Source organism: Gadus morhua, unplaced genomic scaffold, assembly GCF_902167405.1.
Source record: "Gadus morhua unplaced genomic scaffold, gadMor3.0, whole genome shotgun sequence".
NCBI classification, from domain to species: Eukaryota; Metazoa; Chordata; class Actinopteri; order Gadiformes; family Gadidae; genus Gadus; species Gadus morhua.
Genome location: NW_021964150.1, coordinates 269,638 through 281,245, shown reverse-complemented (window position 1 = coordinate 281,245; position 11,608 = coordinate 269,638). Strand labels below are relative to the sequence as shown.

Here is an 11,608-nt window from a genome sequence, read left to right as displayed (position 1 = left end):
GACACACACACACACACACACACACACACACAAAATAAGAATATAAAATATATACATAGTATACTGTTTATAATATACATGTAAATATAGAGTATGTCGGTGGACATAGGCTGACTGATGTGTTCTAAGTATTCGGATGCAGCTGTCACGTTAAAATTGTACCGGGGGCGAAAATTGTACCGGCCTACGTCATCAGTTGTTTACATCTTGACAACCTGTCTAGCAACAGACGACGCGATCGTCTGTTGCCGGGCAGGTTGCAAAAAACATTCGGCTCATGTTTCCAAAAGACGAAATAACATCAAGTTCAAGTTCAGGTGTTTTTATTTGTCACATACAATAAATTGAAGTGAAATGTTAAAGGGGGTCCATGCTCCACACTGTGCAAAAATAAATAAAAATATAAAATAAAATAAATTAGTTAATTTATTTAGATAAAATAAAAAATGTAAATAAAATCAAATTTAAAAATAAGGTGTTGAATTAAAAATTTGAATTCAAGTGTCTCACTGCCTGTGGATAAAAACTTCTCGTAAGTCTCTCAGTCCTTGAGTTAAGGCTTCGTAGGCGTCTACCCGACGGCAGCAGGGTGAAGAGGCTGGCATTGGGGTGTGTGTCATCCCTCCTGATGTTTTTTGCCCTCGACTCCACCCTCTTGTGGTAGATGTCCTTCACGTAGGGTAGGGACGCTCTGATAGTCTGCTCAGCTGAGCGCACCACCCTCTGTAGGTTGGCCTGGTCTTGAGCGGTACAGCTTCCGTACCAGACGGAGATGCATCCTGTGAGGACGCTCTCCACGGCTGAGGAGTAGAAGGTCTTCAGGATGGAAGGGGAGACCTTGAATTTCCTCAGCCTCCGGAGGAAGTACAGTCGCTGCCTAGATGACTTTGTCACATGTTGTGTGTGGAGGGTCCAGGTTAGGTCTTCATGGATGTGCACACCCAGGCACTTAAAACTAGGAACCCTCTCCACAGGCTCCCCGTTGATGATGAGGGGGGTGAACCCGCTGTCCTGCTTCCGCCGGAAGTCCACCACCATTTCCTTTGTCTTTTTTATATTTAGGGACAAATTGTTGGACTGACGCCACAGTGCCAGGTCTGCCACTTGGTTCTGGTAGGGCTGCTCGTTGTTATCAGAGATAAGACCCAGCACCACAGTGTCGTCTGCAAACTTAATGATGGAGGTTGAACTTCCGGAGGCTGTGCAGTCATAAGTGTAGATGTTGTACAGCAGCGGGCTCAGAACACAGCCCTGGGGGGAACCGATGTTGAGGGTCAGCGGCCCAGAGGTTACACCACCCTCCACTTTCACCACCTGGGGGCGGTCAGTAAGGAAGCTGAGCACCCAGTTGCACATTTGGGTGTTGATCCCCAGCGACCTCATCTTGTCGATCAGGCGGAGGGGGACTATGGTATTGAAAGCTGAACTGTAATCAATGAACAGCATCCTCACATAGTTCCCCCCCCCACCATCCAGATGAGTAAGAGTGGTGTTTAGCAGGTTGGAGATGGCATCGTCTCTGCTTCGGTTTGCTTTGTAAGCAAACTGGAGGGGGTCGAACGAGTTTGGCAGGGAGGTGCAGATGTAATTTTTCACCAGCCTTTCGAAACATTTCATCACTGCAGAGGTCAGGGCCACTGGACGGTAATCGTTCAAACATGATGGTTTACTATTTTTGGGCACCGTACAATGATAGACTTTTTAAAGCAAGATGGGACGACAGCTTGGGCCAGGGATGTATTAAAGATCATGGTGTACACTGGAGCTAGTTGGTCAGCACAGGATTTACGGACCCTTTCAGGGATCTGGTCAGGCCCGGCAGCCTTTTTCCCATTTACCCCTTTGAACACCCTCCTCACATCACTCTCACTTACTATGAAGGGGGGTTTGGTGTTATTCCCAAACATGTCGGCCATGACTACCATTGAGTTATGATCTTCACTCTCCATCTAAACCGTGCAAAGAAAGTGTTGAGTTCATCAGCAAGGGAGGGGTCAGAGCTACACACCGAGCCGGCCTTGTTCTTAAAGTCTGTCATTATTCGCAGGCCCTTCCACACACTAGCGGGGCCACCAGCGGTGAAGTCGGCTTCCACTTTGTCCTTATATCGGCACTTTGCAGCTTTTACGACTTTCCTTAGGCCATAAGCAGCCACTTTGTAGTCCAACATGTCCCCTGTAGCAATCCCAACATTATAGGCAGCAGTACGCGCTGAAAGTGCTGCCCTGACAGTTCCATCTACCCATGGCTTCTGATTTGGGAAAACTTTTATTTTGACTGATGGTATAATGTCATTTACCAGAAGGTGTATGTAGTTCCCGACTACTTCCGCAAACTCACTGACGTTGTCGGAGGACTCCCGGAACATTTCCCAGTCAGCGTTGTCAAGCGTGTCTTGCAGCAAGCCTTCTGATTGGTCATTCCAACGTTTTACTTCTTTAGTCACCACAGCTACGTTAAAGATCCCATGCCATTCTATTTTATGATGCTTTAATATAGGTATTAGTGGGCCACAATCACAGTATTCAAAGACGTCCCCGAAATTCAGCCGTGGTGCAGAGTTACAGTCACTCCGAAACAGTCGCACATTGAGCTTCCCTCAAACGCGCTGTTTCGGTGGGCGTGTCAAGGCAGGTCAAGGAGGGGGGTGGGGGTGTGGCCCTGAGCAGCTTGTAGCCACTACCATGCGCTCTGTATACGGTGGGCGTGTCAAGGCAGGTCAAGGAGGGGGGTGGGGGTGTGGCCCTGAGCAGCTTGTAGCCACTGACAGTACCATGCGCTCTGTTTACGGTGGATGTATCGCAATGGCTCGTAAAAACCCATATTATCCATAGATATCTATATCATATAATATATAATATATATTATCACCTGGCCCTGAGCAGCTTGTAGCCACGGTACCATGCGCTCTGTTTACGGTGGATGTATCGTAATGGCTCTTAGAAACCCATATTATACATAGATATCTATATCATATAATATATAATATATATTATCACGGCCAAAAGCTGTGTGAGCCTCCAGACGATAGGTTATTATGAATCTCAAACGACCGCGTCTACTTCAGATTGATGTGGAAGTGGAAGAACCAGAGACGTCGGAGAACCCGACGAAGTCCTTTGCGATTCATTATATCGTCTGGACGCGCACACAGCTTTTGGCCGTGATAATATGTATTATTTGATATAGATATCTATGTATTATATGATATTATTTAGATATAGAGCAGAGCTCCAGGACTGTAACGCAAGTGTTGTACACTTCCTTGTTATTTGGATAACCGTTCTGCTGTTGGTGTGATGGCGCATAACACGTCGGACTCTCGTCTCTGGTATTTCTACAACTAGACTCGTAGTGGGGGTTATCTCAGCCATGGTTGAGAATGAATTGGGGGAAAGGAACTTTGGCTTTGACTCCCTGAAGTAGGCTACATGAACCACGACATGGAGGAGAAAAGGATTGTTGGCCGCGAATGTATCCCGCTTGAGCCCTGCTTCCCGCCGCCTCGGCAGTGGTCAGCGCTAATCACCGCATCCTGAAGCCGAGGCGATGGTCCATCGGCAGCGAGGCTCCGGCGGGAGACGAACGCGGGCAACAATCCCTTTCTCCTCCATGTCATGGTTCATGACTTCAGGGAGTCAAAGCCAAAGTTCCTTTCCCCCAATTCATTCTCAACCATGGCTGAGATAACCCCCACTACGGGTCTAGTTGTAGAAATACCATAGACGAGAGTCCGACGCGTTATGCGCCATCACACCAACAGCAGAACGGTTATCCAAATAACAAGGAAGTGTACAACACTTGCGTTACAGTCCTGGAGCTCTATATCTAAATAATATCATATAATACATAGATATCTATATCAAATAATACATATTATCACGGCCAAAAGCTGTGTGCCCGTGTGCCTGTGTGCCCGCCCGGCTGCCCGCTGCCGGGCGGTGGTGCTTCGCGGCGGTGGTGCCTCGCGGCAACCGGCGGCAGGCAGCATGTCGCAGTTCATGTAGTTCGATGTCGTTCTGCCATTGCATTCAAAATTCTGTAACTAGCCTGTTACTACGAACTAAGCAACTACCGTACACGTATTAGCATTTAGCACTAGCTCAATCACGACTCTTTCAGAATTCTTGTGGGTGGTTACGAACCAACCAAGTGGGCAGGGCCATGAATAATAATTTGACAACGCTACGTCACAGTGTCACCTTATCCAGATCGGCTCATTTCTTCTGCCTTTTTCCTTCCATTGCCTATTGCATTCAGCAGACAAACTGCATAGATTTCAAACTTACCACAGCTCACAAACTTATTCAGACCTATGTTATTTAACAAACAATAGGAAAAATGTGATTTTAATGGCATGGGCTCTTTAAGGATCTTTTGCTTGTATTTAGGGAGAAGGAAGATGGCAACGTGATCGGACTTTCCGAATGCAGGCAGGGGGATAGCCTTGTAGCTGTCCTTGAACGGAGTGTAGCAGTGATCCAAGGTGTTGTCTCCTCGCGTCGGGAAGTGGATATGCTGTTTAAATTCAGGCAGGCCCCGGGAAAGTTTGGCTTTGTTAAAATCACCGAGAACCAGGGCTGTAGTGGAGGGTAAACGCACGTAAACGCCGTTTACGCACCTCTGGAATTTAGGAAATAGCGTTTACGCACCTCAAAGTTCCCTGTGCCTTGTATTATGCCTTTGGAATAATCGGAAATAAATTTGGTATCATTTTAAAACACCTAAGACAAAGTTTTATATTGTTGAACAAATAAACGCTGTTATCTGAATCATTTTCATCTGCGCTGTAGGCCTCTGCTATTATGGTCTGTGACCCTCCAATCAGTGCCTTGCGGCTAGGGCGGCGACACCAATCAGGATCCAGGAAAATATGTAAACAGGAAGTATGTAAACACATGGCCCTACGCGTTGTGGATTATCATGCCTGCCTACCTGTCATTAATTAGCCATGGATATCAGGCGATTTTTAAAGAGACCTTCGAGTGCTCCCACTCCAACAGATGCCTGAAAAAGGCCTCAAGTACAAAGTAAGACTGAAGATGATCAATTCACATGAGTTGTTTTTGTGATTTATAAATCAATTTTACTTGACAAACTATTAAATGACTACGAGCATTCAGATTGGCCAATGCGTAGTCATGCTATCCGTGTACTGCCCATGACCAAATGAGCGAAAGTCAGTCAGAGTTTTACTATCCATATCAACCTCGGAGATGCGAGGTTGGTGGTTGCAGCCGTGGACTCCGCGGCTGAACTGTGGATCGGGCGGATGACGCGACAAAAAAATATATTTTAATTAAATTCGGGCGGTTGGCGGTTAAACCAATAAAAATAAAAATATTTATAAATATTCTTATTTTATATATTATAAATATTTTTATTTTATTATTTATTTTCTTTCAAGTTATTTTCCCAGCAAACTGGCCTGTTCCCCTAGAGGAACCGTATGGGGAATCCAAGTTGAAACAACTTGCACAAAGGTTCAGACTTGATGACAGAAAAATTCTTGAAGGCTATAGGGATTTTAAGGATAACTCAAGCATAATTCCAGAAAACCTTGCACCACTCCTGAATATCGACCATCTCATTCCAGTTAGCACTGCTGAGTGTGAGAGGGGGTTCAGCTTAATGAACATCATAGTGTGCTCCCTGAGATGCAGTCTGCACATGGTCACAGTGTTGTCCTTGATGTTTATTCAACTGAATGGCCCACCACTCACAAAGTTCAATCCAACACGTATGTGAAGTCCTGGCTGGTGAAGCACAGGGGAGCCATGAACCCCAGATCACGCCCCTGCAAGGCAGGACCTGACGTGGAGGACAAGGAGGCCCTCTGGGCACTACTGTGAAAAGCATGCATACTAATACACACACATGCCATAGATAGATAGTTCTTAATCTACACATACTTTTCTTTACTGTTGAAATTTGAATAACTTGAATAAACTACAAACACATTCAATGACTGTCATTGATTTATTTAATATGACTTTAATTGATAACATAATGGAATATAAAGCCAGGCTAGCCTTACAGAGTCGCAACACTTTGCGTTGCATTGTGTCGAGGTCGGTCTGATCACAAAATTCATAGTTTACCCGGCTCTAATTTAACCACTACAGCCCTGCCGAGAACGATGATAGCAGCTGCCGGATGACGATGTTGTTGTTTGTTTATCACCTCCTGCAGCTCGGATATGGCAGTATCTGTGTTGGCTTGTGGGGGGATGTAAAAAGCGGTGGTGATGATTGCGGTAAACTCACGGGGTAGATAGTGGGGGCGGCACATAATGGACAGATGTTCCTGATGGGGAGTACAGCCCTGGGAGAGAACGGTAATGTTCCTCGGATCACACCACTTGTTGTTAGTCATGAAACAAACTCCTCCACCCTTGGACTTTCCGGACTCTTCCGTTCTATCCATGCGAGCGATGGAGAAATGCTCGGCGGGTGTAACAGAGTGATCCGGGATAGATGGGGACAGCCAGGATTCGGTAAAACATAAAATGCTACAATCTCTGATGTCACGCTGGAAGGCAATCCTTGCTCTAATATCATCCATCTTATTCTGTAGAGACTGGACATTTGCTAGCAGAATACTGGGCAAAGGTGGATGGTTTACCTTCCTCCTCAGTCTGTCCCGGATCCCCCCTCTTCTCCCTCTGTGTTTTGACCGTTTCCAGGGCTTGTCGCTATTACTGTTATGACCGTCAGTTTGTCTGAGAATCTCAGCTGGAAACGCCGACTTGCTGTCAAAAGACGTGCCAACATAAAATATGCCGCACTGATCCCTTATTTCTAAAAGCATTTGGTGATCATATGTGATCATACTAAAAGTCACATCAGTAAAAAAGATTAAATATAAAAAAAATAGGTAAAATGCACAATCTAAACATAGAGACCCTGACGGCGTCTGGACACAGATCGCCCGTCGGGAAACGGGCGATCGCGTCAAATGACGTAGGACGCGAATGTTCAAGAACCTTCCTACGTCATTTGACGCGATCGCCCGTTTCCCGGCAACAGACGATCACGTCGTCTGTTGCTATTCGAATAAACAATTAAATAAAATACAAATATAAAGTAAAAACAAGTGTTATCTAGCGATCCGTTATCTGTATTATGTTATTTCGTCTTTTGGAAACATGAGCCGAATGTTTTTTGCAACCTGCCCGGGAACAGACGATCGCGTCGTTTGTTGCCAGGCAGGTTGTCAAGATGTAAACAACTGATGACGTAGGCCGGTACAATTTTCGCACCCGGTACAATTTTAACGTGACACCGCCTTTGGTTGAATTATGAATATATGATAGTAGGAAAACAACGCCCTCACATGTAAAAGGCGTCGTCATAATCGAAAGTACAGGACAGTAGTAAAAACAGACACAAAACTATATAAAGAATCAAATACATATGAGCTTATTAAAGTAGGCAAGGCAAGGGAAGGCAACTTTATTTACATAGCACTTTTCATACACAAGGCAGACTCAAAGTGCTTCACATATAAACATTGTCATACAATTAAATTAAATAATAGATAAGTAAAAGAAAACACATGCAAGTAATGAAATATAACTCAGTTTCTCCCTCCCCCCCGGGGAGTTAGGGTTAGCCTACATGTGTCAACATTTACTGTTTGCATACTTTATATTTCACTGACGTTACCTGTCATGACTACTAGATGGAGCCAGATCTCCTTAGATTCATTCGTCTCCGACAAACTGCTCTAAAAGGTTGAGAATGATAGGGCCCGAGGCAGGGTAAGTGCAGACCACTTTCCAGAGAGATTGATAGAGCGACGTCCTTCTTCTTTTGGATAGTTATTCCCAAGTCTCTGATTGGTTGACGTTTCACGCAAGTATTTTTTTTCATCAACCAAAAGTACTGGGCCGGTGGATTGCAGACATCATCCTTGAGAAAGTCACGACGAATCTGTAACTAGATAATTATTCTGTCAACTGGACACCTCGATCACACAGTACTGGATTGGATTGTACTGTAAACATTTTTTACATCAACGATTTTATTTTTTCTCCCCTTTTCGAGGTTAGGATTTGCGAGTCTCGTTTGTTTTTGTTCTCACTTCGTGTATTTAGTGAACGATCTTCTGTGATCCATGGCCGGTCGCAAGTTGGCGGCTTCCTTATGGGCTGCCCCGGGTGGCTGTGCATCCTGGTCGCCACCTCCACCAACAACTGGGTCATCATGTGTAAATACGGCACGAACGCCTGCAAGAAGTCCGAAGAGAGCAACATCAAGGGTCCCTGGGCGGAGTGCTCGGTGTCCTCCGCTCACTACGAGTGTCAGCCCCTCACCCTGATCCTGGAGCTGCCAGGTAGGCGCTGCTCGGCTTGGGCCCGGTTGTTGACTTCGTCTAGGGATTCTTACGGAAGTCAATTCCCTTTAGAATGTCTGCGTGAGAAAAACATATTTTAGTACACCTGTGTATCAGGTGATTTGGCCGCCCCTGTCATCCCAAATTAAAATAGGTCATTGAAATAATAATAACCTGGATTGCTGAGTAGCTATAGGAATCCGATCACAAACTTGATTTGTTATAAACGAGTTTTAGTGTTTGTAGTGAGTAGTAGGCCTAGAGGTAGTGTGCATACCTTCGCTCTATTATTTGATACAATTCTACTCACTTCTATTATTCTTCTCGAGTCAATCCAATTAGTAGATCCCTTAATCACAGTCACAGCCTCAAAGGGCAACTCTACTTTACTCTATTGCATTCGATTAAATTCTATTCTATTCTACTCAGCACTGCTCTTCTCTAGAGTCCTGTACCGTAGACGTTCCTCTATCTCTGTGGTTCTCAAACTTGCCGTGGATCTCCCCTACCTCCATTCTTACCGATGATATCATTACAGCAGAATACAGTAGCGTAGACCTGAGGCCCTATTCAGCTACACAATGCTCACGCAGGAGGCACATGTATTCCTTTAACTTATTTTAAACCCCATCTTACTGATATCATGGTTTAATGTATTTCCATTCCCACTAGTGGTCTGATATTATGTCCAGAGAGACACCTCTGCGTACCACTAAGTGGCGCCGTGTGCCACCAGAGGTACGCGTGCCACAGGTTGAGAGCCAATGTCTATCTCACGGGTGCGAGTGTCACGGTGCGTCTGTCCGTCCGTCCGCAGCCTACATCCACACCACCCGGGCTCTGATGATCACGGCCTCCACCCTGGCGCTGCTGGCGGTGGTGCTGCTGCTGATGTCGCTGCCCTGCATCAGTCTGGGCGAGCCCCCCAAGGCCAAGAGCCGCCGCGCCGTCCGGGGGGGGCTCTGCTTCCTGTTCGTGGGTAAGAGAGGCGAGGGGACAAAGACACAACGCGACACGCACACACAGGACACGCCTGCAGAGTACACAACGCGCACACACATGGAAGGAATACACCCACGCAAACACACGGACGCTCACACACACACACACACACACTGACTTAAACACGCACACACACACCTACTCAAACTACTCACACAAACACATGCATAGACACACAAACTAGATAAACACATGCACACACACACACATACACACACACACACACACACACATGCACTCCCCACATGCAGCCACACAGACAACCACCCCCCCCCACCCCCCCTACCTCCACCCTCCCACATCACCAAGACAAGCAGCTCACCACCAACCCCCCCCCACCAGGGACGGTCAGACAGGGGAACAGATGAGCAGGACCCCCCCCCCCCCCCCCCCCCCATACCGTCCACAGGGTGGAGCAGAACACGGACGACTGGCTGAAGCAGAACCTTATCCTACCACAGCCCCCCACCACACTTTAACCCCCTCCTCCAACAGGCTCCCCTTTGAGGGGGGGGGGGGGGGTTGGCTATGAGGTGGGCCCCCCCGGTACAGACCCCGGTCTTCCTCTCCCCCCCCCTCCCATACTCCTCCTCCCCGACCTAGAGCTGTTAAACACCAGCCCCCCCCCCTCACCAATCCCCCCAGGAGGAGCCCCCCCCTGGTCTGCCCTCCGAGGTAGGAGTCGCCATGCCAACACCCTGGCGCTCCCAATCAAGGCCAGGCCCTCCCATTGGCCCCCCACAAATCTGGGAGGGCCACCGGGGGGCGCCAGACACTAGCTCCGCCTCCTCCTCCCCCTCCTCCCGCCCCACTGTCATCCCCTCCCACCTCCTCCATCCCCCCCCCCCCCCCCTGGTTTTTGGTTTCTGCTTATGTCAATTATTCCCAGAAAACAGAGTAATAAAACGTACCTTGCTCTAAAACGTACCTTTCTCCGTAAAGCAATTCGGTGATCCGAGATCCGAGACTCCCGCGAGAGTGGGCGGCGGGTCGCCGGCAGAAACTTGCATATTCCCTTTTTCCGTCAAGATGCGCTCGGGGGAGTCGAAACAGAGACCAATCGACCCACCAAGGGTTACAGAACCATCACAATGACTCTTAACCTGTTAAAGTTCCCCTTTAACACTCAAACAGAAATTGTGTCTGAATTTTAGGAACACAATCACATAAAAGCTCATACTTTATTTTTCTATACTGCTTTTTTTCTAAAATATTTTTCTTTCTCTAAAAATTACAATTACATGCGTCTTTATTTTTAAGACACGCATGCAATTGTAATGACACAAGAGCTGCTTTCAGAATCTGATTCATCTTACAAATCATGTAATAAACACAAACAAAATACATTGTATGACGCCTGGTTCGGGCCCATCGAAGGAGAACATGCCGTCAAATTTCAGCGGCAACAACGCAGCAAGATGACGGAGTTGGATAATGGCGGCCCTGTTTGGTCTCTTTTTACGTCCGTGGTCTCTCCAGCCAGCGCTGTGACGTCATAATGCGGTCGATGAGTCGGTCGTATATGCTGCTCCTGCGAGGCCCCAGAACCAGTTTGGACTCGACTTGTCTCTCTGTCCCAGTGCGGACACTGCAGAAAGACAATTTGAAACATATAATGACCAAACTTTTGAAATGGGACCGAGATTCCGCTATGGCAGATTAAACTATCGGAGAAAAATCTATTGCTGATCTTTTTGTAAGAGGACTGAGATGACTGTTCATTTTAACAATATTTTTCATAAATGATGCTCTATAAATAAATGTTCTGCTTGAATGCGATTTTAGGAAGGGAGTCTGGACAAATGGTTTCTTGACATTGTCCCATGTTATTGCATGTTTTTCATAGTATTTATGACCTATTACTATCTGAAATCGGTCGCCAATGTCATAGCTCATTTCATGAATACACTTTTATCACAGTTATTTTCTGTAAACGTTTGATGGTAATGCAGCGTGTCTCTTCTATCCACAATAGTCTTAATACAACCATTTCTAACACCTTAATTTAACCAGTCTAGCATTATTGGAAACCTAACCACCGTTAACCGAATAAGCTAACCAAATATGCACTTTTAATATTAATACACTTACTATACAGGCTGCCTGTTTCAATAGATGTTTAAGCTTTTTTTAAAAAGTGGCAGGACTTTGTGAGACGAAGGGGTCGTTGTTTTTATTGATGATGAACTGATGGCATTGATAATGCAGGATATCACTCGACTGGTGAGACATGTGATCAATGAGAAACACAGAAAGACGATGAGATCAA

General features: G+C 46.3%; 1 protein-coding gene across 1 annotated transcript; it reads left to right on the top strand.

Annotated features, from left to right (window-relative positions):
* Positions 1-8,085: 8,085 nt before the first annotated feature.
* On the top strand, positions 8,086-10,118 carry LOC115539356 (claudin-11-like). Its single transcript, XM_030350379.1, has 3 exons — positions 8,086-8,337; positions 9,155-9,409; positions 9,985-10,118. Exons 1-3 carry the CDS (start codon positions 8,148-8,150, stop codon positions 10,116-10,118), a joined length of 579 nt encoding a protein of 192 aa, XP_030206239.1. The 5' UTR covers positions 8,086-8,147.
* The last annotated feature ends 1,490 nt before the right edge of the window (positions 10,119-11,608 follow it).

Coding starts and splice junctions, on each gene's coding strand:
- LOC115539356 (XM_030350379.1), top strand. CDS start 8,148: ATGGGCTGCCCCGGGTGGCTGTGCATCCTGGTCGCCACCTCCACCAAC. Junction 8,338..9,154: donor CCTGATCCTGGAGCTGCCAG/GTAGGCGCTGCT, acceptor GTCCGTCCGCAG/CCTACATCCACACCACCCGG. Junction 9,410..9,984: donor CACACACATGGAAGGAATAC/ACCCACGCAAAC, acceptor CAATCCCCCCAG/GAGGAGCCCCCCCCTGGTCT.